Genomic DNA, 26,847 nt, shown 5'->3' on the forward strand with positions numbered 1-26,847 from the left:
CTTTGTTCCTAGATGGGAGGCAACAGAAACCTCTCCCACTAAGAAACATTTTAGGGCCCTGAGATAAAGGGCAGAGTAACAAAGTGCTGAGGACTCTCTCCTGGAGACGCATCACGTTTTCTTTTTCTAGCTTTTAACACAGTGCATTTAATAGGCTGGATCTCCAGCAGATGGGTCACCTGCTCAGGCCCCACGGCTAAATATCACATGCTGTCACAATCTCATTCTGAAGATTCAACCTTGGGGGGCCCACCTTGATTTTTTTTTTAAAATGATGATCAATAACTTTATTTTTTTATTATCTCATACATATATTTTTAAGGTCAAGTACTTCCTTACATATGTGCTAAGTTGTCCATTAAATTCTTTTGGATACATTTTTAGTAGATTTGTATTACACTGTCTTATTTGGATATATCTGAAGGTAAATTCAAAACAAAACCAACCAACCAAACAAACAAAACAAAAACTCTGGTTTTTCTCCAACCAGAAAACATACCAGTGGTCTCTCTGTGTTCTCTCAAATACCAAATCATATGTTGTAATATATTTTATAATATATCTATTAGCTATTGTTTGGGGTTATTTATACCTTCTTCTATATTAACACAGATATGGGAGTTAAAAAAGCCTGTCTTCTTTTATAATTTTATTTAATCTAATATAACTAAAATAGTAGCAACAAAATAGAGGTCATTCACCCAAATATATCATGAAACTGTGTACATTATACACACACAAAATATCTGGGGATACGGCTCAAAATGCACTTTTCTCTTTATAACTAGTTATATCCTGCTGGTGTGTTGTATCATCTTGATGGTTTTTAATTAGTTAAGTGAAAAATATTACATTGTGTGAACTGACAGGATTTTTATTAGTCCTAACACTGTTGAGTCTCCACATTTCCAGATGTTTGGTTTTTCTCCTTAGTGGCGAAAGCCAGTGATCTGTAGGCCCTTAAAACTCCAGGGAGCACGCTGTCTATTTTCTCTCACGCCAGTCGTCTATAGTCACCCGGACAGCGACCTACCCACCGCATGTCTCCTCTGCTTCACACCCTCTCTCACACAGGATCTTGGCTAGTCCTTCAAAATCCCAGGAAGCTGAAACCATTGCCTTCACTGTACAGACTTGGAGACTGAGGCATGAAATGATTAAATGACCCACTCAAGGTCCTGCAGCTGGTGAATAACCAGGGACTGAATCCATGCCTGGTCCCCAAACCCATCCCCTTCCTCTGTGCAGTAGACGCCTTTGCAGCCCACTCAGATCCCCTTTCCTGCTGCGGTTCCCATGCCCCAGCTCTTGTGCATGTTGGCTGCTAACAGCTCACAGCTATCACAAAAGGCCAGGCCCCTTGCCCGAAAGTGGGGCAAACTCTGGGTGCAATTCACACTCCAGGTCCAGGAGGGATCAGACTGAGCTAGACTCCAGCTGAAACCACATGCACATTTGCTTTAGCTCCTTCTGCACTGGCCCCTGTTTCTTGCCCCTTTTCCTGAAAGCACACCCTTAATAAACTACATGCATAGGAATCATGGTCTCAGACTCTGCTTCTAGGGAATGGGACCCAATTTGCTCTCCTTCCTCCCAAGAAGCTCTATATCCATCCTTATTCTCTGGAGGGTTCCTCTATTTATGAGCCCATTTAAATGAAGAGATTCTATTTTTTCCCCTCCGTCATCTGTCCCCCGATCAACACTAATCTTTACAAGGAAACTAATTTCTTACATTTAATTTGAGTTCTTCCAATTGCAGCATTAGCCCACTTTTTCTTACAAGAAAAACCTAGAAGCTTTTTATCTCTGATGCTATTAGCAGAAGACTAGGGATGCCATCCTTTCTCTTTCTGGTTATTTACCTTTCCTCCCTATAAGACAACACGCCAAAGGATGGCAGGGCCTTGTTTCATCCGTTGCTGTACTCTCAGCATGGAGAGCAACACCTGCTGTGGAGTAAGTGGGCCCTCAACACAGAGCATGTACGAAGAGAGATGGCATAGGCCAACTCAGGGGTTGGGACCTCCCCAAAGCATGGGCTGGACCCTCTTGGACTACAGCCCTTGCACCTAGTGGCCTGCTTTGTGCTCCCAGAGCGCATGTGTCAGGATTACCAGGTTCTGACAAACCAGGTGAGGCTCTTTAGAAGTCTATTCCCAGAAGGCTTCTGCAGCCAGGCTGCCCCGCCCCTTGTTAGAGGCATCACGTTACTGCAGTGAGTGACCTTGTAGGAATCCTTTGACTTTAGAGCGTTTCTTCCCACACGGTAAAACAAAATTTGGGTCATGACCCATTATATCGATTTGACAGTCGAGAGTTTAAAAACTTCTGAATTAAATCCTGGAATCTCCAGGCTTCTCCAGGTATCTCCCGTCCCCCTTCAGCACACTGTCATTATCAGCCCACCTTGTACCTTAGATCACATTTGCTTGCTTTTGAAATCCCTCCTTAAAATCACAATCAGTCCCGGGCTGTTCCAGCAGTGTCCTTTCCCTTGTAATTTTTGCAGGGACTATAGCACTCACAACTCAATTTCCCTGTCTCCAGCTGGTCTGGACATGTCTAGAAAGTCATGGTGTATTTTGGATGAAGAGCATCCCTACTAGGAGGTGTCTGTAATGTTCAATTCAATAAGCATTTATTGAACGTCTCCAGCATGCCTAGTCTAAATGGCAAATATTATACATGCACAGGGACTGTCACTGCCCAGATGGCCGCTTCTGCACCATTAGCTGGTAATTATTCAGCAGACGTCCATCGTGTTCAACTACAAGACACTTCTTCACTGCCACCTCATAACCCAGCCTTGCTTGACTACAATTCTATAATTCTGGATGTCTTTGAAGTGTGGTTGCAAAGCTCCATCACTTAATACGTGTATAAGCAAAAGAGACTTTACGGTGGAATGCCCAGAGTAGTGTGAGCATGTTCTGGACAGAATAGGAAGGGGCTCAGACCCAGATCTCTACAGAACAAAGTAAGCTCACATCCATTTGCCTTCAGGGAGATGACACTTTTACATGGGACAGGGGCAAGGTAGAACCTAATTATGCAGACCCATTTGAGAGATGAGCAAAAGCAACTTTGGGGAAAGCTTATTCGTGCCATTTACTGAGGCACCTGTGTTGGCTTTGTCAGCGTTTAATGCAGAATTAATAATATTAGACTGGTTCCTCATCAAGGGAGGATTTACCACAAGCAATCCCAGCTTCTCTGTTATAGAGAAAAGTGGGGGAGTTCCCTTTCCTAGAAAGAAGAGTCAGACAAGGAGGGTTCCAAGTGTCAAAACCTGGGTGGCAAATGAGGAGGGGCCGGGCATTGGTCTTCTGTTCTCAACCTTGTCTTTCTAGCCAGAATTTGGATGAAGCCACAAAATGTATGTTTAGCCAATAATGCTGGGAAATGCAGCTGACATACTGGACAGAATAATTTATATTCAAAACATACTGGATTATGGATGGAACTAAGCAAGAGAAAATCTAATAGATATTAAGTAGTCTGACACTCAGGTTACTAAGTCACATGCTGAATTAAGGGCAGTCCACAAAAACAGGCAAGGAGATTTTATGAGCCAGCACTGTACACCCTACTAGACACGGTGAACCTTCTTAGGGAGGAGGGCAAGCATAGTAGCTCTAGAACAAGGAGATGAATTTGCATCAGTTAGATCACACCTAATGTACTTATATACCATGCTGGAGGCCCCATTTTATACAGATCATTACACACTAGAGTAAACCAGAGGAAGGCAACCAGGATATGGAAGGGTCGGAAAACACATTAATACAAGGAATAGCTGGAGAAACTGAGGACTTCTAAACAAAGAAGATTAAGAAAAAAGACAATTGTCTTCAAATATCTAAAGACTTAGGGGTTACCACTGGCCAAAGGTGATACAATCTGAGGATTAAAGTGAAATACCTGGCAGTAATGGACCATAACCCATTGGATAATAAAATCAGCCACGAGCCAATGCTAACTACAAATAGCTACGTCTTAGATTCTAAGGGTTAGCAAATGGGAAGAGGAGTAAAGTTGCCCTATTATAGACGAGTAAACTGATGTTCCATCCCTTTAGGTCTAATATAGAAAAAAACCTACTGACAGTTAATGGACCAAGGACTCAGAGGGCAGAACTCTACTCAAGAACTTCCAAAGATCCTCAGTCTGCTTAATAATTGTGCACTCTTACTCACAGTATCTAAATTTCTGCTTCCCCTCTAATAAGGATGGAAAGTTAACCTTTACTGAATGTCTAAGAGATGCCAACCAAATATATTTTACGTAACCTTCCCAAGGACTCAGTGAGACGGGTATTTGTTTTGCAGGTTGGGGAATCAAGGTGCAGTAACTCAGGCAATGTGACACAGAGAGTGAGTGCCAGAGCTGGAATTTGAATCCAGGTGTGTCCAGACTCCTTCCACCCCAGCCCAGCGCACAGAGGACACACAAGGGATTGCAGAGGGGCCTTGGGGCCCCACAGCTCCTCAAGGTCGTCTGTCACGGCCCTTTAATGGTTACGTTTACCATCCACCCAGCCCACAGTGCTACGACTCTCACTCCTCTGGATTAGAAGAGGAAGACTGGGGCCTTTCCTAGAAACTCACCAATAAAATGACCCTGATCCCTGTGAGGTGCCTCTGCCCCATCCTCTCCCCACAGCCACCCTGTTTGCCCAGGTAGGCTCAGCCTACCTGAATCAACCCACTTGCTCTTCCTCTTCTTCAGAGTCTGTTCACCTGACCACTTGGAAACCAATGGAGACCAGTTTCCTGGTCTTCGGGTATAGATAGGGGGAAATTTAACTTTGTTGATAACATCTATGAATTCAAAGATACCAACAAATGGTTTCTCTGATGAAGGACAGGGCAGGTCAAGGGAACACCTGGCTGTCCTGATCTCACTGCTCAGTGTCAGAAGAGTAAGAACATTCTAACTGCAGTGCAAGGTCACAGACAGGCCCTCCCTTTATCTGACTATTTCTAAGCAATTTTCCAGGTTTTGTATCAGAACACAGAATCTTTCTTCATCTCCCAACCCGCTGCCCATGCTGAGAAGGTAATTAAGGGTTAATGTTCCCAACAGGCCGGGAACATTACCTGCAGCTTTCTGCTTGCAAGTAAGGAAACTTCTAGGCTTCTTTAGCATATTTAAAAATACAATATTTGTATGTATGGCTGCTTTCAGACCACCTGTTTTAGCTTCGTCTTCATGCCGGAGTTCCGTACCCACTCTGTTCATTCATTCCCCAAGTACTTCCTGAGCGTCCATGTGTGTTATGTGCTAAGGATACAGCCATGAAACAGACAGACACAACCCCGGCCCTCATCAGGGCTTAAGAGCCTGGCTATAGAGACATACATGAAACGGAAATTACACATATAAGGATTCACACTCGACAAAGCATCCACATGTCTCTACAGTATCCAGCACAGAGCTCGGCATGTGGTGGGTGCTTTTTCATGAACACGTGACTGATGTTTTTGTGGAATGTGCAGAAGGTCTGGCCAGCTGAGTTCATCTTAGCATTGGGAGCTCAAAGCTTTGACTTTAATAAGAGCGAGGGAAAAAACATGACAGTGAATCAGGGAGACCTGGGTTCTGGTTCTTGCTTTTCCACTCACCACTAGGATTTTCTTAGACGAGTCACTCAGTCTTTCTGGGCGTCAGTTTCCTTACTTGTGGATAATGTGTAAGTACCAGGGTTCCTCATTAACAAAGAAATGCCTGCTGTTGGAGGCGTTCTATTCTAACCACACTCACCTTGCCAGAGGACAAGGAAAGGCCGGAGCCAGGGCTTCCTAAGACAGCTGTCTCTGGCAGAGGTGTCTGTTTAAGGGTCGCGGGGAAGACAAAGCAGCAGCTGGAAGGGAGGCATCCCCCGACCATGGAATTAATAGGCTGCTATGTCTGAACATGGGAAACATGCACTTCACTTACCACCCACTGACTGTTTAAAAATAAACACTTTCATTCATAGGATACTCTGGGTTATAGTTCTAAACAACGGATCAGAGGAGAAAGGAAAGTACAGAAATAGTTTTCTTTGTATGTTTTACAAGTAGAAAAAAAACAATTTTCCATCCACTCTGATAGTCAAAAGTGGCTTAGAAACTTGAAGGCAGGACGTCAAACAGAATGAATTACCTTGCAAGTCCTTGCTCACTAGTCTAGAGCACGATTTAGCATCACGATCTTAGGAGGTTTGGGGGGCATAGTCTTTTTTTTTTTTCCCAGTAAGAAAAAAATTAGGAAAAATCCTAATGAATGCAGATTATCTTTTAAAAATGCCCCTAACTTAGAAAACTAAAATGAAGCGAGGACACAGCCTGTTGCCTGAGGCTGAAGGACTAAGGCCAAAATACTCGGTCTAGAAACTAGGGCCAAATGGTCCTTGTAAACCCAAAGCTTTATTAACAAAATCCCTAGTATCCAGAAAACGATCACCTCAAACTCTTCCGACCCTGAGGTAAGCAAAGGAGAGTAGGGTCAGAGACAGAACCTTCCCCGTCCCTCCTGCACATTCAGACCGCTGAATTCCTCCGCTAGCTTGAGCAAATGCACTGAGTCTTTGCTACATTCTCCTTTCTTTGGCTCCCCATCAGAGCTCCTAACTTTTGCTTACTTGCTCCAAAATGTAAGCAAGCAAGTGACCAGGTTTTCTCCTGAGACAACTACATCCCTCCACGCCGCTTCAAATACCACTTCCTGGTCCTCTGCCCCTCAGGAACTGAGCTCCAATACTCTGGCCAGAGGAGGGCATCATTTCCACCAGAGCCCCTTCGGATAGGAGGCCCCTTCCAACCGGCATCTCTGTGGCCATTTCCCAAATCACTGATCTTGGTCTAAATTTAGGTCTCTGGAAACTATCCCAGCCTCAGCTCCCTGAGTTCCAGCCTCCCAGAAGGCAGAGCAGCCCAAGCAGCGCCGGTGAGGCATCTCAGAAGGAGAGGAAACCCAGACTCACTCTCCACCCTCGCCAGTTCTGCTAAACTCTCATGACGTGAGAGGTCTGGCTGGCCACCTCAATCTTCTGCCCCTCAGACAAGATCTCCATGCTGTGACATACCTCCTCCAGCCCTGCTCCTTCCCCTTTGGCCGGCACAAAGAGACCACTGGCTCCTGAGGTCAGGCTCCACCATGGGAGAAATTCCGCTAGGGGTTAACTCTCCAGGGGTGGTTAAGCCAACAAGAAGTCTTGGGGGAAGGAAGGTTGGGGCACTGTCCTACCTTGTCACTGTCCACTGTGTTCTGAGAGGTCCTAGAGGCAATGGAGATGGTGTCTGGCTGGCTGCTCCCATCCCCCTGGCTGTCAACATCCTCTACTCCATCCCTGCAGGAAGAAGAGAAAAGCAACAGGGGTGGGGGTGGGGGGAGCGACTGTGGGCTTAGAGCACACAAGGGTTTCCAGCTGGGCTGGCGGAGCAGAGCCTTAGCGCTTTCCAGCAGGGATGTGTCTAAACTTATCCCATGAAAGGAAGCAGGTCCCATGTAATTTTCAATGATGTCACTTCTTGCACTTAGCAAATACATAACCACTATGTTGATAACTGAACACAGATGACTCCTCACCATAACTCCTCTAGCCCATGGTGCAGAGTGGGCAGCTATGTACTTATTTTCACTAGGAATGGGTCTATAAAAGGCAGTAGGAAGAAGTATGTCCTGCTTAGAACCTAGGCTTCTCTCCAGCTGCCTGGGTCATCTGCAACAGTCCCAGAGTTCAGGGTATTCAAACAGATTTTCTGTATATGCTCTAACAGGGTGGGGGTGGCTCATAGCTGGCTTATAAAGAGAAGAGAACTGAGAAGATACCTTTTTGACCTGTGTTTCTTTTGCTCAAGAAAATGGGGTGGGACATCTTCCCCAGGGGAGATTATCCTTGGGAAGGTCGGACCCTCAACTTCTGGGTCTGGAGGAGTTTATTGCCTTCATTTTGGTGGGTCTTGGTGATCTCATGCTTATTTATGATGATTTCTTATTAACACAGAAGACCAAGGCATCTTCTCAAAGATAAGAGGACGGTCACAGATTCTGCAGCAGCTTTTGAGCCAGCTGTGCTCCTGAGTGTCTGATTAGATAGTCTCCTAAGTGCACTCCTGACGTTTGGACCCCTTCCTGGGCCCCTGGACCACACTGCTGTCCCATTCACATGCTCCCTCAACTCTCCAGCTTTAGAACTGGGTCCCAATCCTACACTGAACCCAAAGCTCTGGCCAACGGGGATTAGATGCCTGGGAACTGGTGAAGCCTGAAGAGTCTGTGTCAGGAAAAACTGGAGATGTGGGCCGGGGGTTGGATAAACCAGCCCAGGAAGTGACAGCTCTTCCTATGGAGGTCTTTGTGAAAGTCACACCCGTGATACTGCTTACGGAGAAGTATAGCCTTAGGGGAAATGGGAACTCAGTGCCTGACAGTGTTACCACATGGGCAACATATCCCATATACCGAATCTCAGAGTCTAAATAACTACAATCTGGAGTGTGACTGTATGTGGACACGCGTGTGCATGTGGGCACACATGGGATGCCAATGTACATACACTGGGTCTGCTAGTCATAAAAAGTGTTTTCTCCCACCCAGAACACTTCTAAGTCAATTGTTCTCTCACCACCATTTGTGGGCTTGGGAAATGCCAATTTATTTTAATAATATAAGCCACAGATTCATAGGAAGGAAGATCTACTGTAGAAAGAAATCACGTGATGTATTGCAAAACCAAAAATAAAGGAGTTTCAGATCATCTGTTGTTTCAGATATCTGGACCAGTGCTCCCCACCATTTGTAGACAGTTGAGAGCTGGCTGTACGTTCTGCTTCCCACTATTCTGGCCCATTGCAGGCCCTTCTGGTCCACACCAGATGAGGCCAGTTCTAGGGGATGTGGGGAGCCCATCCAGGAGTGTCGGTTGCATTACCCAAGCCAGTCCACTCCTCTGTAAACTCTGTCCCCATATGCAGGGAGCCAAGCTAATGAAATAACACAATGGCTGGCTGTTCTCTGCGGAGACTGCCAAGGTTTCTCCCCCTCTCATCACAGGACAATGACCAAGAAAAGGTGTGAGGCATTTCCAAGATATGTCCATCCCATGTTCTAGAGATGCTCAAACTCTCCTACTATAGGAAAAAGGGGCCTTTCTTGCAGAGTAACCCTAGATAAGCTCACCTGAATATCCTTCCCACCATGGTCCTGGACCTTCAATTCCTTATAACTGTTTCCATTCTCTCTTCTTTATTGAAGTAGAGGCTTCCTACAGCAGGGTCTGTCTCTAGTGCTCAACTAAATCTGCCCCTTACCTGGACTCTGGACAAAGGCAACTGAAATCAAAATAACCCCTCTAGGGAGGGGTTATAATTGTTCCTTCAGCACCGAGAGGGGACCTTATCCTGGTCATGCTGGTCTTGGGGCTCCTGCCTCCTGGAGGAATCTCTCTCTACCTTAGCCACACCCTTCTTTTGGCTACCACCTCCCTTGGTGGCTCCCAAGCCTGTGTAGCCTGGTTGGCACCGAAGGGTCAACTAAAATCTCCTGAATTTAATCCATTCATGAATAGGAGAGGAGAGGACAGCCTGTTATCACCAACATCCATCACCTCCATAACTGTTTTTGTTTTTTCTTTTCCAAAACTGGTATGAAGCTTTTATATGCTTTCTCTTGAAGTGCCCTCCAAGAGAGTCATTGTAGGTGACTGTAGCACGGAGACTCGAGAAAGAGATACTCAAGCAGTCATCCACTGGTCTTAGGAAAACTCAGACTCAGAAGGGCCCAGGGAGATGCAGATATAAAAAATAAGTCCTCCTCTGCCCCATCATATTGCTTATCTCAGATGAATGAAGACGAGGACTCTTGGGGCTTGCAGTAAGAGCTGCAGTGACAGTCCCACCTACCACGCCCACATTACAGTCCTTTGGCTGTCTAGCCAGCCCAGAGAGCCCCGACTCAAAGCCACCTCCTTCCCAAAGCTTTCCCCAGACACTTCACTCCAGTGCTCATCCAAAGTCCCCTCTCCTTGATGCCTGCAGCATTTCCTGTCCCTACGGGTGGTCCTGCTTCTTCTTGTCTAACTATTCCACGTGTGAGATGTGACTGTCAGGTGGTTCTTGAGGGAATGGACTCATCTTACACTTCCTTTTATCTTCCCCAGGCACCCAGCACCGTGTTTATCAGAGGACAGGTGCCCAGGGAAGCCCTGCTGAATGTAACTGACAGTAACAGTAATGAGATGCTTAAAGAGAAGGTGACTCCTCTTAGGAAGAACTCAGTGGGGTGTCACAGAGAGGGGTGCCGCCTGCAGAGTGCACCACCCCCGTGGAAGCAAAGGTTCACCCCACCCCCACTCCCGGAAGCCTGTGAGGCTGTGCTGGGGGCAGAGACGCTGGTTACCTCTTACTATTGTTCCTCTGTTTGGCTGGTGTTTTGGGGAGCTGGATTGGCTCCTTCAAAGCTCCTTTCAGGTGGATGATCCTCTCCTGAATCACCTCGCGTATGTTCTTGATCCATTCCTGCTTGGTTTCTATGTTGGAGGCCTGGAGTGCCACAGGGAGAGAGAGTGAGAATCCCATTTCCCTTCAATCCACTGAGACAGTTCTCAACCCTCCTCTTGCAGGCTTAATCCATCACCTTCAAGGATACCAAATGTTGGAGGGGTTTATTTCTCTCGTTTTATACTTGTGACTCTTCAATCCCAGGGACATGCTTCTCCAACTCCTAGAACAGGGCTATGACCCCAAGACTCAATGTAGATTTCTACGGGATGATTTTCAAAGTATTTAATAACCTGGGAGGCACTGACCAGCACTGATAACTGCCCCTGCTGGGCCAAGGGTTAACACTTCAGTTACTAGATTCTGAGGAGGTCTGGGGAGCACAGGAGGGGCAGCAAGGGGGCATTTGGAGGCAGCGGCCATTTACCAACTGGTATAACTGGATATACGTCAGGAGGCTCAACACCTATATGGCTACATAGGCTTGTACTGATTGAAAGTCAGTCCTGGGTTTTTAGCCCGGTAAACCTGTTCATTGAAGGCACTGCTACCACTCCATGAATACCCCATTTGTCTTCATGGAAGTTTTTTCAGGTACTTCTGCCTCACGTCAGGTAGCAGCTATGCTGGCATTCAGAGTAAACAGGTGTGAAGCTCGGTCCGGCCTGGCCCATCTCTTCCTTGGGGATGGGCACTTCCCTGGTAAGCACGTGACTGGTGGGTGCGCCATGTGCAGGATCTCTCCTCGGTTACACTAACAGGACCACGGGCACTGACTCAGTTCCCAGGCTACGTGCACCCTGGGGAGCTGAGGTGACTCCTTAAGGCCCCTTCTCAACACTCCTCTCAATCAGCATAGTTCCCATGTTAGTATGATCCACTAGAGCTCCTAGAACATAAGTTCCCAGAGGACTGGGTTCATATCCCATACAGAGTTATCCTCCACAGCACGGAGCAGAATACCTTATATGTGGAAGGTGTTCAGGAAAAAAAACGTGGAGTGAATGTGGAGCAAATCAAGGTGCCGTTTACCAAAGGGTCATTTGTTGTCCTTGCCACTTGAAGGAGCCATAGAGACAGGACGTATTTACGTGGGCCCTGTTGAGGCCATTCCCTGCCTTCTTCCCGCCATGCTCCAGCAGGTGCCTGCACTTTGGAGACCACTCATCTTGAGATTTCAGGCTACTTTCATGATAGAATTTGCATCTCAACACCATGTGAAGCTGCCCTTCCCGAGAGAGAGAAGCCCAGTGGCCCGGTGGAGTCTCCAGGCCCCAGCTTTCAGGTGGATCCTGCCCACATCCCTCCGCGTTCCCTTCAGCTATCCCCAACCTTGGTCTCGTGCCCAGCAGAGAGCAGTACTTACTTTCAGCACTGTTTTATTGTCTGAGGATGGGGTGCGCCCAGACCACAAGGCGAATTTGCAGGGATCGCCCTCTACGTGCTCCGTCACACCCAGCTCTGAGGTCTGTAGACAGGAAATGCCTGTGAGAGGCGGGGAAGGGGAGGGCAGTGGGGAGACTTAGGGCTGGGGTTGGGAAGGGAAAGGCAACAGAGAGGAGAGGACCGAGGGAGGGGCTCTGTCAATCAAACTTAAACAGATCGGATGTTCTGTTCTTCTACCCAGGATGCAAGGACCTACAGGCACGTGCCTGATGAGCAGGTAGCAGGGAGGGAAGGTGAAGAGGGAGGCGCCCAAAGCCAACTGGAAGAAGAACGGTGAACGCTAAGATGCAAAGGTGGGAGTTGAGGGGGCGCTTTCCAACTAGGACGCATTTTCATTTGTCCAGGATGGTTTTGGTGTGGCGCCAGGGGAGAGATGAGCGGAGTGTTCAAGATCCCTTCCTGCCCAAGGGCACTATGCAAATGGGGAGTCTCGTCTGACCCCACCTGCCCCACCTACCAGTAGCTTGTTCTTGTAAACATATTTTGTGTGTCCTGAAGAGTCTTTGATCTCCTTGCTGAAAACCAAGGAGATCTCAAAGAGGAACAGGTGTCGCTCGCGCCCCTTCCGGATCAGCGACTTGGGGTCCCACACTTGAAAGGCATCCTGCAGAATCAGCTCCCCCTGCACGTCCAGGTTCTCGTCGAACCCTAAAAAATACCCAGGTCTCCTCTCCAGAACCAGTATCAGTGGAACCTCCTGCAAAGCTCCTGTGCAGCCTCCCCCAGCCCCACTGTCAGCCGGGGACCTCCTGCAAAGTAAACCCCATCTCTCCTTCTCCCTCCACAGCTCCCACTGTCCCTGTCTTGGAGCTCGGAGTGGGGCTGAGGACAAACGCTGCCTGCCCGAGTGCCCTTGACTCTACTCCATTTGTTGTTGCTTCATTTCTTACGTTCCATTCCTAGGACTCTTCCTAGGATCGCTCCTATACTGCATGGTGCACAAGGCTTCAACAATTTATATTCATGCCACTTTAACAGAGGTTCTGAAACTCTAGTGTGGGTAAGAATCACCTAGACTGCTTATGAGAACACAGATTCCTGCCCATTCCTCCACACCCAAGAGACCGGGATTCAGTAGGGATGGGGTGGAGCCCATGAATTTGCGCTCTGACGAGCTCCCAGGTGCTGCTGCTGCTGGTGCACAGAGCATCCCTTGAGTAGCTGGATCCGGAATACACGTCAGGGACAGGCCGGAGGAGAGGGTACTTACAGAGCCGGACATGCAGGGGTGGGGGGTGGGCGTGGGGAGCAGGTGCAAACAGAAAAGAAGAGGTGGAGAAAGTGTGACACTAGGAATGTTCAGATGGTCAGGGCTCAGTCTAGAGCAGGTAATCAGGGCTCCTTTGCATAAAGAAGTGGGGCTTCCTGTGCTAAGGGTGGCCCAGGAAGTACTGAAACCAGACCAAGTCTTTTAGATGGCGTTGGGGTGGGGCAAGTGGTGGGGGGTGATGGAGACCAGAAGAGAGGAAATACCCCACAGGTTTACCGTGTACGACAGAGTAGACTCACCTTCCTTATCTCACCTGTTTGTCAGCCCAGATTGGGATACTGAGTATTAACACATCGCACAGTTTCCACCCCAATGAGGCTGCTCTGCCCATATCTGCTCTGTTCTGCGGTGTTAGGAGCACTTATTGGAGTCTCACTCTACCAGGTTTCTGGGTCCCAAGAGCATGGTTCCAGCCGATGAACGTGCTTCAGCAAAGTCCTATCAGGTTTAGCTGGCTGGACTTTCCTTACCAGCTAGGAAGGGCATGAGGGTAGCTGCATACCAGCGTGAATGTACTTAATGCGACTGAACTGTACACTTAAAAATGGTTAGGACAGTAAACTTTATGTTATGTATATTTTAGTATATAAAAAAAGAGCAGGGCGCAAGGCTAAAGACGGTGGGTGTGTGTACGTGCAGGATTTCTACTTATTCTGATGACAAACGCAGTGCAAATGTTATGCAGAGGAAGAGGGCTGCTGTGGGTCAGGGGCTCTAGCACATTTATAGTAAGGATGACAGCCTGTCCTACTCCACCTCTCAGGCAGCAAGTTGCCCACATATTTGATTCGGCACAGGCCTGGAGGCAGGTGTTAGCTGAGCTAGCCCCTGTGGATCTCCTCGCACGCTTCCCCAGGACCTATGTAACAATTTGCCATTTCTCCTCTCTTCTAGCTTGGCCCCTTGCCTGACTTCATGCCACTTCCCTCCTATGACACAAGCTTCATGGTCTTAGGAAAGGAGGCGGCTCCCCTGAGGAGGCTGAGAGGACAGCTACCTTCCAGCATGCTGACGTGCATGGCATCATTGGCTTTCTTTGGGACGCTGAGCATCACCTCCAGGCCGTCCTTGAGCTCCCCTTTCCCTTCCTCACAGCAAGTTAAAAGTTCCTGCGAAAAAAGTCCAGATACATTGAGAACCGTTTCCCCCAGCTTCCCCACCCTCCCGCTACCTAACCCCTCAAGGCAATTATATACCAATTCCTCAAGGATTTATACACCAGCTTCATTCTCTGTAATGGTCCCCTCTGAGGTATAAGGAAAGTGGGGTGGGGTGGAAAGGTTATCTCCAAAGAATTCAACCACCATGCTTTTCCCAGGCCGAGCTTCCTCAGCTCAGTCTAATCCAAACTAACTCAATTCAACCCAACTCCCAAATGGCTGGCACTAGAAGTCAGCAACTAGGGCATTCTCTGTCACTCGACTGACCTCCTGGAGGTCAGGGAATACCCCTGGCAAAACACATGAACAGAGGTGCAGTGCTGTGTGATCATAAAGAGGAGACAGATGGTGTGCGAAGGACACACGGCACTCGTACATCGCTGCATGGCTACTGCCAGCACCACTTTTATTTACACACCTCTACTGCCCGAATGACTTCCACCATACTGGGGGCAACTTGGGGTTACGGACATGACAGGCATAGTTGTTCAGTTATCAAAGATTTTTAGATCATACGGATCAGGAGTTCCTAACCTGGGGCCAATAGATGGGATTCTGGATTAGTCCTTGCGTTGTCAGATGAGGACACTGTGATTAATAGGGACAGAGATTTCCCCCAGGTTATAGAATTCACTAGAGGCCATGCAGGAGCCTGAATCCAGGTCTCCTGAACCCAAATCCAGGTACTCCATCCACCATGCCAACCTGTCTTCCACCTGTCCTCCTGGAGCGTGTCCCCTCTTTTACATCCTCATTGGAGACTAGGTCATTACTATATCCATAAAAGATATATAGTATCTGGTGGATGGAGAAAAGATAATTTCCAACTGTTTTAGTAACCATAAAAGGCCACTCGGAATGATTTCACCCAAACCAGAAGAATGCTGTCTTTCATTGTTCCTATCAGGGTTATCGTATCTTGCTCACTTGGACAATGGGAAGGAAAAGGTTAAGAGATCTACAATCCATACTCTCTCCTTCTGTGGAGGAGAGAGGGAATGGTGTAAGGGAAGGCAGGGAATGGGTGGATGGGTGGGGATGCATTTCCAGGAAAGAAGGAAGTTGACAAGATCAAACCTTATAAACACATTAATGACAGACCTCTTGACAAACTAGTAGTACTTGCTAGCAGGAGAGTACTTATTTATGGAGTGCTGTTAGTAGGATATATCTGGTCTGTCTAGGACTTCTCATGGTAAACAAACATAGAATCCATGGGCAATATCACATAAGTTACACAACTGTCTAAGTAAAAAGTGATTACATTTCATGACCAAAATGGCTCTCTTCAGGGTAAGTGATAGGATGCGACATACATCATTTAGAAACCTTGCCTGTTAATCAGGGCCACAGCACATCCTGATGCTGTAAGAAAGGACTTGGAGCTATTGGTGATCTTCTCTCTGTGTTTTACCTCTGTTTTGGGATTATTTGTATCTTTGAAATTATTAGTAAAGCTTTATACTTGGTAAGATTATCTGATTAATGAGCATCTGATATGAGAATCCAAGCCTTTGTGTCATCTTGGATACATTTCCATATGAAGAAGAGAGCTTTGAGTGTCCAAAGAAGAGGTGAATTGCCCAGAGTACATGTTTGGGAGGTAGACATGATCAGTTCTCAGCTCTGTCCTTGGTTCCAGTCAGTATAATAGCATCATCATTCAGAAAGCTGTATTTACTTCTGCCAACCTGAAGTTCTCTGATTCTCCCCATCCTTTCCTAATTTTGATCCTCCCAACCTGTTCTCATACATCATCAAAGGAACTTCTAGGCAGAAACATAAGACAAAAATAAGAAATATGCTTCAGGGATTTCCCTGGTGGCACAGTGGTTAAGAATCCACCTGCCAATGCAGGGGACAAGGGTTCGAGCCCTGGTCCAGGAAGATCCTACACGCCGTGGAGCAACTAAGCCCACGCGCCACAACTACTGAGCCTGCACTCTAGAGCCTGCGAGCCACAACTGATGAGCCCGCATGCCACAACTATTGAAGCCCGCGTGCCTAGAGCCTGTGCTCCGCAACAAGAGAAGCCACCGCAACGACAAGCCTGTGCACCGCAACGAAGAGTAGCCCCCTCTCGCCACAACTAAAGAAAGCCTGCGCGCAGCAACAAAGACCGAACTCAGCCAAAAAAAAAAAGAAAGAAATATGCTTCAGTTTGCAACAGAAAACACCGATTAGTTTAACCTCCCAAAGTAATCTGGCAAGTCCACCGATCAACTAGCAAAACCAATGAGTTCTCCTCAGATCCCTGCTATGGTTTACGACAAGGAGAAGACTCCATATTTAATTTAGTCTCCACAAGGACAGCTGTAGCAGATTTACATGCAGACAACCGAACACTCTGACTTTCACTTTCATGCAACACCTAAAGGGAGGAACCCCAGAGGATACTGATAATTAAATATTAATTCATTCGGAATAAAACTAACTTTAATAAGAACATAAATCCCATATTATTTATTTATAGTAAAAGCAAACTATTGTTCTTTTACTCAGCAAGCACTCTGCTACCAGCACATTTAAAAGAGGTCAAATTTATCTTAACTCTTTTTTGTCCCAAATAATTTTTCAATGTCTCTACAACAAATTCCCCCTACTTCACTGTCTCCCTTCTCAGTTACCTGCACGGTCCTCTCTTCCTAAAACATCCAGTTACAGAATGAAGGCCCAGAGCCCACCCCTCCATCCGCCTAAAGCAAAACACAGGGAAGCCCCTCCATCCTCTACTTCCCTCCCTTGTCCATGTCACAAAATTCATCCCAGGAACTTCAGCCTTATGGGATTAACAGGGAGAGGTGACAAACGATATTTCTTTTCGAACTGCATCTTCATTGATTTAAGACCCTGGCAGTGTGGGTGGGCATGCCAGTTTTGTTTTGTTTTTTCAATGCACAACCCCAGCAATTCCCGAAAAGGCTTTGGGATACTTCAATTTGAAAACCACAAAAATAAATTGAAAAAAAAAATCTTCTGGCACAAGAAAAATCATTTAGAAGCGTCGTGCATCAAGTGGGCTAGAGAAGGAGAGGATAATTATACACAGAAATCTGGCTAAGGAGAAATTCCTGTAAGTAACCACAAAAGTGGATGCTAACTCTCTGACAGTCAAAGGCAAAGAAGGACCTCAAGCTCTTGTGATTTAAAGGTAGGAAGCACACCAATTTTTCAGAAGAGAAGCCTCCCGCCACCACTCCGAGATCTTAGGAGAATTTCTGTGAGCCTTTATATAAGAAAATTCAAAAACAGACAGGACGGCATCCTCAAAATGCCAGCAGCCGTTCTGCCTGAACAGCCGTAATGTTCTGCATAGTTATTTCTGATACCAGTCTCAATAAAGGCCAAGGGCGTGATGCCCTGTGGTGATTCTCTAAGTCATTTCTTCAGGGTTGGGAGACTGGAGGGCTGGAAGTGAAGCCCATTGTCTCTTCCTGGAGTCGAAGAAGGAGATGGCTTGAAGGAGGAGGCTGAAGGGGGAGAAGGATGGTGCAGGGCCCTCCCCTGATCCAGAGGTGAGAAGAGAGGTCGGGGCACGACTCACTGCTGCCCCCACTCCTCTTATCACGGAGCTACAAGTGCTAAGGCAGGAAGACCCCACAGACTGGAAAGCTGGGCATACCCCAACGTGACTAGAATCTAGATTTGAAACTAGACTGGTTTTCAGATTTAGTGAAGCAGATAGAATATGTGAGGTTCAGCAAGCATCTCACAGAGCTGAACTTCAACAGATTTTCTCTGGAACTATACTACTTATGACATGCCTCTCCCTATGCTTTTATCCTTTGCATTTGAGGAGCGACGAGCAAAATATTCAAACTTAGGGAAAACTCCACGCTTGCACATTAAGAATTAATATAGATACAGGTTATATAACTGCCTATGATATTGATGTCCCAGGCTTTCTGTGGGGAAATGTCATATTTTCAGACTGTCAGTGTGTCCTTCTCTGAGAAGAATCAGCCCAAATCACTCAGTATTTTACAGAATTTGATTATTTGACTTTCAAAGAAAAAGATTTTGGAAAAAACCCAAATCTCTTGGCTGGCTCCAGAAGAACCCCTAACATATGGGATCCTACAGATACAGCGCGCCACTGTGCTTTAATATGTACTTTTTAACTATTTCCTCTCTGAAACCTCCTAGTCTTGACAAACGTGGAGATTAAGGCAATGGTAGGTGCTGCCCTGGGCCTCCACTGCCCACGTAGACTGGAACTGCCCCTAACACCTTGACCCCGGATCCCATCGGAAGCAGGGTCCACCAGGAGGAATCTGCCCAAAAGGGAAGGACAGGAGAGACTCTAGGTACCAGCCAGTGCCTGGGGTTGCAGTCACTACAAGCTGTGTGGTGGTGGATGCGTGTGAAAATAGTCACAATCCATTCCTGCTCCCATTTCTCCTCTCCCCCACCCCAATAAGCATCTGGAGTTTCATGGGATAGAACGTGCAGTCTAGAACCAGCAGTGCCAGCGTGGGCTCATCTCTGAAGTTCTGCTCCAGGTAGAGGAAAGGTCTTCAGGTGGAAGCTTTCCCATCCTTGGGCAAAGCTGGGACTCCCTGGGCCTGGTCAACAGTGTGGTCAGGGTGGCAGAGAGGGGAGGGAAGATACCTTCAGGAGCAGCTGGTACTTAGTGATCCTCTGGACGGGCTTAATTAGGTAGGAAGAGATGGAGTTGGCCAGACCGTGCCGCTGCTGTATCTCCTACAGGGATTAAAAACGGGCACCGTTAGACACAGAGGGCCATGTGCACGTATGTCTTCTGGGAGGAGGCGGGCTGGGTTAAGGAGAGAGGAGAAAAGGGAAAAGGCCACACAACTATGAGAAACTGCTCTTTGATGGGAAAAGGAGGAGGAATGGCATTCTATCAAGGGAAAATGTATAAACCAAAACACACAGGAAATAATCATTGTATCTTTAGATGATAATGAGGACCATACCTGAGCAGAACAGAGGGTCACACCTAGATTCTAGAAAAGTGAAAATACACTTAGATGAGAAGATGGATGTAGGTCATTGATGGGGTGGAGCTAGAAGCATGAATTAGGATGTGATGGGGAGCTTCTCAGGGGTAAAGTATTGTAGATTTTAAATAGAAGCAACATATGGTGAAAGCAATGTTTCAGAAAGATTAATATAAGCCTAATAGCAACACAGAGGGTGGAAGCTGGGAAATAGAGACAGAGAGACCAGTTCAGAGATTACTGCCAAAGTCCGAGTGTGTAAACACGCAGTTACCATATGATCCAGCAATTCCACTTCTAGGTAAATACCTGAGAGAAATCAAAACATATGTCCACACAAAGACTTGTATAAAATGTTCATAGCAGTATTATTAAGAGCAGTGAAAAGGTGGACACAACCCAAATCTCCATCAACTGATGAATGAAAAAACAAAATGTAGTATAGTCATACAATGGAATATTATTTGGCCATGAAAAGGAATGAAGTACTGAGACGCTACAACATAGCTGAATCTTAACTTCCTGCTAAGTGAAAGAAGTCAGTCACAAAAGAACGCATATTATATCATTCCATTTTTAATGAAATGTTCAGAAGAGGAAAATCTATAGAGATAGGAAATAGGTCATTGGTTGCTTAGAGCTGGGGGAGTAGGAAGGAGGATAAGGTGGAGGGGTGATAGCTAAAGGGCGTGGGGTTGCTTTATGAGATGATGAAATAGTTGCACATGTCTGTGAGTATACTAAACAATTAAATTGTATCCTTTACATATATGTATAATATACATCTGTATCTCCAGGTGTGTAATGTGGGGGCTTGCCATAAACAAAGATTAGTGAGAACAAAGCGTTGGGAGGATTACAAGAAACATCTTAAAACTCGGACAAGATAGGACTTGCTACGCGGCTATGAAGGAGGGTGAAAAAGAGGGAATGATATTAAAAAAAAATTCCGTTTTCCGTCAACTATCCCAGAAAGTAGCAATTTTCTCACTCATTTGCCTCTTCCCTAGAGGTGTGTAGTTATAGCAGGACTTATTCAAGGAAAATGGGCAAACAGCGGACAGCTTGACCCTATTTGGGCAAATGAACATTGTGAGTTTACTTGGGGGCTTTGGCAGGAGAGGACAGGCAATAACGCACCTTTGACAGGCTTCCCGCTCTGACAAGGTGCCAGTTCGGGGAAGGCTTCACGTGGACAGGGAGGAAGGGGCGGCCTCCGGAGGCTTGAGGTCAGCCCAACCAAGCTTAGTAATCAACATGCACCAGACACCACAGCCTCACGGGTCCCACGTTTGGAGTAGAAAATTCCAGATCATGTCAATGTACGGGTCTTTCTTGGACTTGAATTTTCTGTGCTCTCTTTACAATAATGGATAATAAGACTGTCTTTATTGGGGGTTTATCTCTTATAGAAGGAGGGCCTGAAGTAGATGGTTTCTAGGTGTAGAATTTAGGGAAACCCTTCTGTGGAAGGGGGAGAGCTACAAAGATGATGCTTTCTGGAATGCTTTGGGGACAGTCAGGAGGGTTTACTGCTCTCCCTCCCCACCTCTGGGCCAAGCTCCAGGAACTGCTACTGGTCTGGTTTTCTGGCTTCCACTGGCCTCCCCAACTAACGTAGAGGCTCATCAGGCATGACGTTGGAAAATGGGGGGTGGGGTGTGAAATTTGGAGTATATCTGACTGCAAGTCAAAGTCTAGAAACAGGGATATGAGGAATGTAGGACTAGGGGAGAACACAGTTTAGCACCAGACATTGTAACGTGTACAAAACGAGCCAGGCAACCCATCAGTCAACCTCAAGGGACTCACAGGTGGGGGGAGGTGTGTGTCATAGGAAGGTCCACCGTTAACCTGCCGGAACGCAGATTGTTACAAACGCCGTAGAGAGACACAGAGGATACCGCACGCATAGAGAGAGGCAAGGATTCACGCAGGAAGCAACACGTGACCTTTAAAGGCTAGGAAGTACTTCTAAGAGTGTCTGTGTGGGCCCGTGGGCCCGCCTGCACCTGTGTGGGCAGAGGGCTCCAATCCATTCTAGGCAGGGAGAGCAGTGTGAGCAAAGATGAGGAAGGAGAAGAGTGGGGCGTGCTCAGAGCACAGGACATGCACGTTCAGAAAAATGTGAAGTGGAAAACAGGACACAGTGCATTTAAAACTTCAGAAAGACCCTCTGGTTACTGTTGATGAATAACCAGAAACGTCTTAAGAGAAATACATTATTAAGCAGAGATAATAGTGCTATAGGGCATCCCAGATGATAGTCAATAAATTCTGATACCAAGTTAGAGAAAGACTTTTCTTGGGTTTTCTGTTTAAACAAATATAACCTCAGAAATTCCACTTTGGGACAATTTCCATAGGAATACGCTGTTTTTAAAAATCACGTATGTTTTTTCTTGTCTGGCTTTTACCCATTCCAGTGTCATTTCTTCACTGAGCAACAAGACACTTGTAGAATCATTTCTGTTATAGCAGGGTCAGGCTAGAAAGATGCTCAGAGAAAGTTTATTTTGTAAACGTGAGTGTGGGAACCATGTTTGAATGTCTGCCTCCCCACGGGGCCTGGCTCACTATCTTGAATACAGCAGACATTCAAAGATTTATAGATGGAATGAGGTAGGCAGAAAGTTAGATTGATAGATACTAAAATGATATGACTACCAGAATGGCCATCACTGCTGCCACCTATCTCTCACTGAACTTCACTTTTTATTCTCATTTTTTTTGCTCCCTCTGTTCTTCCCGTGCATCCTGCAGTGACCCGTCTGATTCTGTCACTCTCTGGGGACCAGCAGTATATATACCATCATTCACCAACAGGATTGCATCCTCACCCAAAACCAGAGGACCAGACAAGGTACATCGGCTCTGAGTCTTCTCTTGGCTTCCATCACAGCATAAGTGCTCAACCCTGGCTGCACGTTACTCTCACCTGGAAATGTTTAAAACTCTCAATGCCCAGGCCAAACCCAGGCTGACCATATCAAAACCAGGGCTGGGACCTTAATCACTATTTTTCAAAGCTCCCCAGGTAATTCCGATGGGCAGTCAAGGTTGAAACAATTGCATTAGAGTAGTCAGTGACTCCCAAACTTGAGCAGGTATCGGAGTCACCTGGAGGGCTCCTTAAAACTCAGATTGTTGGGCTCCAGCCCTGGGGATTCTGATTCAACAGATCTAGAGTGGGGTCCAAAATCCATATTGCTAACAAGTTCTCAGGTGATGCCAATGTGGCTGGGCTGAGGGCACATTCTGAGGAACCCCTACGTTTGAGGAGCTATATATGCAGTAGAAGTGGAATATCCTAGCGCGCCTCCTCTGCTTGTGAGATTTATGGCTAGCTGGATCCGGGGCGGAGGCACGGAGGCAAATGCGCCTTATCCGAAACCACAGCACTTGAGATGGGATGGAGTAAAACAAAAGATAAACACTGCTTTTGTTTTTCTCCACGTTTTAGCCACGAGAGAGAGGTTTGGAGGGGCCAGTAAAGAAAAATGAGGAAAAAAGGATAGCTAAAAACCCATGACCTCAAAGTAGAGGAGCAATTTCCACCTGCTCATCAGTGGTTCAAGGATGGAAATTCATAGCTTACATCAAAGAAGGTGCCTGCGTGCTCCAGGATCAGCTGGTTGGAGTCAGGCTTGTTTTTACAGTAGGTGACGTACATCTGAAATTTGTCTGCCTAAAAAAAACAAAAACAATAATAGGTCAGCATCCATTAGTTGCTCCCTTCTGTTGACTGCCAGCAAGGGCTGTGCAGTTAAACTCTCAGATATTGCGTGATACAGGATGATCCGTGGCAAATGTCCTGGGCTTATCGGGCCTGTGCTCCCCTAACAAACTTTGGGATGCTTTGTTCCTATCAGCAGGGGGAGAAAGCTCACTGAAAGTGAGCTCGTTTTAATACTAGTCAGTGCTAGATAGAATTAAAAAAAAAAACAATTCACATATCCTCATGTATCCTGACGCTGGACAGAATTTACTGAGAGATTATCCCCCTTTTTGGATTACCTACAATTGCGCTTCCCATCTTGAAAAATGACAGCATTTGCTCTGAAAACGAAAGTCAAAGAATGAAAACGAAGTGTGATCTCAGAGGGAGATCTGCTAGAACTACAAATGTCTCCACTGGGGGCAGTTTGTAGGGCATGTTAAACGCCTATGCTACCATCCCCCACTTCCCAGAAGCAATGATGGGGGAAAGGAAAGCAGGGTGACCCTCTGGGGCAGGGTCTGAACAATGAGTCCTAACCAGATTGCTACTTCAAGTCAAGAGTTTTATGGCTTGGTGAAAATTCATTTCTCATGTCTCTGGGATCCTCCGGGTCAGTGCTTCACAGCCTTTCCACTGGAAAGGGTGTGTGTACTTTGGCCACCAAGCACTTTTCCCATTTGTGAAATGCTCCCATCCTCGTGCCTATACCACATTGGGGACGTCCTCTTCTAAGAAAGCAGCCTAGCTATGTTTTAATTATAGCAGGGTTTCATTTATGCCACCACTTTCCCAAGTTCTTTATATATATTAACTCGTTTGTTCCTTATGAGAACCCTATGTGGTGAGTTCTATTATTATCATCCCCATTTTACAATTGTGAAAATGGTGGCATAAGGTTGGTGAAGTAACTTTAAATTCCCATAGTTACAAAGTGGTGGAGCCCAGGCCAGCTGCCTTCAGGCTTCTTGGTAATAACTGTTGCTGTTCAATACATTGCAAACAACTCTTTCTACCCTTCACTCCTGCGCTACACTCATAAATTAAGATGATAAGACTTAAGAAAGTCACTTTGGGATAATTCTTGGCAAAATGTGCCTATTTTACACCATCATGAAAGGTTTTCTGAAACCAGTTTTAGGGTTTATATACTACCTGGGAGGCATTCATCATCCCTAAGAGATGTTGACAAACCATACTTATGGTTGACGGTAAGGCAACTCCACAGTATGTATGAAACAAGATACCAAAACAACCCCCCAAAACCTTCACTTAATGGTCAATCTCATTTTTTCTCTACACTGGCCATGCAAGGGATCATAAATTATTTATCAGCACTAATGTGAACTGTGCATGGGCTCACATATTTAGAGGTGAAAAATGTATTAGCACAAAATAAGATGGCTGTCTGAGACTTCCTTAAGAAATGAGAGTGTGCCAGGAAGCGAATGTTATAGTTTCAGAAAACGGAAGTAACTCAGGTCTTGAGTTGTGGGATGAGCTGTGATATTAATTACATGTCAATGGGCTAGCCAACGTCCTAGCTCCTCTGAAATGTTTCCGTATATAGGATATAAAACATAACCATAGCCCTGCCTATTCCAGAGGGCTGTTAAGAGCACAAACTCTCTGAAGAGTGAAGACATTTGGAAAAGTAATTAGCCCATTTTGAGTGGAAGTTATAATTAGTTAACTGTTGAATATCAGAGCTCCTGGCCCTGGGGAAGGATTTCCATGTTTAGTTGCACTTATTGTACTAGGTGGACTTCCCTCAAGATGTTGGCACTCATACCATGAACCTGAACTCAGGATAATGTGGCACAGAGATGCTAACAGACACTAATGTTTCTGTTTGTATAAGTAGAACCTAGTAAATTCAGCCCATTTACTTGGCCCAAGAAAGAGAATGACTAGATTGGCATCCTGTACGTCAGAATTGGGATGGATACCCAAGGAGTCTGTTCTCTAATAAGGAAGAAAATGTAAACAATGGTTTGGTGGATTTCTAAAGTTCTAATTCCTTAATCCTCATCCTGCTGAAAACACAACAACTGGTGGATGGAGCTGGAGTAGTTCTTCTGCCAAGGGTGGGGGTCTTGTTCCAATCTCCTGACATCTCAATTTTAGAAAGTTTTTGAGAACTTAAGGTGGAGCTTGGACACACCATCTAAGGACCTTTCCCAAGGAGGGCTCTGCTCCTCAGGGACAGACTGCTTCTTTCAGATCTACTCATGGCCCCACTCTATAGCCCTTGGTCCTGTGTTAGAATTTCAGTGACACCAATCAGCTCAGGCACTGAATGGTGATGTCATCTGGTAGCATCTGCATTCCTGGAAACCATGTGACAGTGGGAGGAGAAGAAGCTCAGGTCGGTTACCCAGGTAACAAAGCAGTGTCCCACATCCTCAGGCAGCTGCTCATACTTCTCCAGCTCTTTGAGGAAGATGCTGCAAGGGGAGAGAAAGGCCAAATCAGACATCTCTGTACTGCTGACCCCCTCTCCGCCAGAGGCTTATACTGAGGTCATCCCAACCTGGTAAACTCTCCATTATTTACACGTGGCTTCTCTACTCTCTAAGCAACACGTGGTAACAAGCGATTTTAAATATGTTGGAACTAATTTCATTAAAATTTCTATTAATTGATTAATTAGTGCTACTTAACATTGTTTCCCTTAAGGGTTTACACTTCTCAGGCTGAAAATAATGAAATATTATACTTGTGTTGGGTATTTCATTTTAACAGTAACTATGACTATTTTTTTACACAAGTAATCTGAGCACGTTGTAACATTTAAAAATACACAGATAAAGGTATCAAAAGAACAAAATAGATATCATCTATGATCCCAGAGATAGGTGGAAAAATTCTGAATCCTACACTGACTTCTTTCCAATTTTTCACTTTCTTCTTCCATCAGTACCCAGTTTGTGCTAAAAGACCGAGTTAACGTTTCCTAATGCTGACATTGTTGGGAAAGAAAATTTAATGGGGAAAAAGCCGTAATACATTTCAAAGCTGAATTGAATTACTACTGAATTATCTGCCATTGTGGATATCTGAGCCATGGCTCCCTTCTATCTTAATAAATAATAAAGAGTTGACTATACCAACTTCGAATTAATGTATTAAACAATTGGTTTGAGCTCAGAGAATATAAGCTCAAATAAGCCAGAATCACTGGAATGGAATTTGCTTTTTAAAAATCACACAAAGTTTTTCAAATAAAAAATAATATGAGGCTGTGGGGAAACATTCTGGTGGAGATGGAAGACGGTATAATCTTTGCACAGGTCAATTTGACAACATCTATCAAAATAAAAAATGTACTTATCTTTGCCTCTGCAATTTTAATTTTGGAAAATGTCCTATAGTTGTAGTCACATGTGTGTAACATGAAGTATATACATGTAGATTCACTGTGGCACCGTTCATAACAGCAAAAGATGGTCTATTGATGACAAAGTAAACTACAGCACATCCACAGAACCATATACTATGTAGCTATAAAAAATGGCTACGCTTTTTAGGTTTTCACATGGAAGATCTCCAGGGCAGGCTGTTAAGTAAAAAAAGCAAGGTGTGGAAGAATGTATCTAATATTCTGCCTTTTGTCTAAGTAAATAATATATACTCTTATTTCCAACCCAAGAAACTAATGGTCAAAGTGTACAATTTCAGTCATGCAATATAAGTTCTGGAGATCTATTATACAGCATAATACTTATAGCTAACAATAATGTATTGTATACTTAAAAGTTGCAAAGAGGGTAGATCTTATGTTAAGTGTTCTTATATAATAA

The 26,847-nt window shown here is 45.6% G+C and overlaps 1 protein-coding gene across 5 annotated transcripts in view; it reads right to left on the bottom strand.

The window, feature by feature from the left end:
- Positions 1-26,847, bottom strand: part of KALRN (kalirin RhoGEF kinase) — a 513,398-nt gene that overhangs the window by 72,282 nt on the left and 414,269 nt on the right. For 3 of the 5 annotated variants that reach the window (XM_060150452.1, XM_060150451.1, XM_060150450.1), the window contains exons 26-33: positions 25,422-25,491; positions 22,925-23,014; positions 18,974-19,066; positions 14,200-14,311; positions 12,390-12,580; positions 11,853-11,954; positions 10,386-10,528; positions 7,233-7,335 (exon numbers count right to left, since the gene is read on the bottom strand). In XM_060150452.1, coding sequence (XP_060006435.1) covers positions 7,233-7,335; positions 10,386-10,528; positions 11,853-11,954; positions 12,390-12,580; positions 14,200-14,311; positions 18,974-19,066; positions 22,925-23,014; positions 25,422-25,491 — 904 coding nt within the window. Of the gene's footprint in view, positions 1-7,232; positions 7,336-10,385; positions 10,529-11,852; positions 11,972-12,389; positions 12,581-14,199; positions 14,312-18,973; positions 19,067-22,924; positions 23,015-25,421; positions 25,492-26,847 lie in introns of those variants that run through there. The other 2 variants (XM_060150454.1, XR_009540742.1) reach the window with 2 other exon arrangements.

Source organism: Lagenorhynchus albirostris, chromosome 5 (genome assembly GCF_949774975.1).
Source record: "Lagenorhynchus albirostris chromosome 5, mLagAlb1.1, whole genome shotgun sequence".
NCBI classification, from domain to species: Eukaryota; Metazoa; Chordata; class Mammalia; order Artiodactyla; family Delphinidae; genus Lagenorhynchus; species Lagenorhynchus albirostris.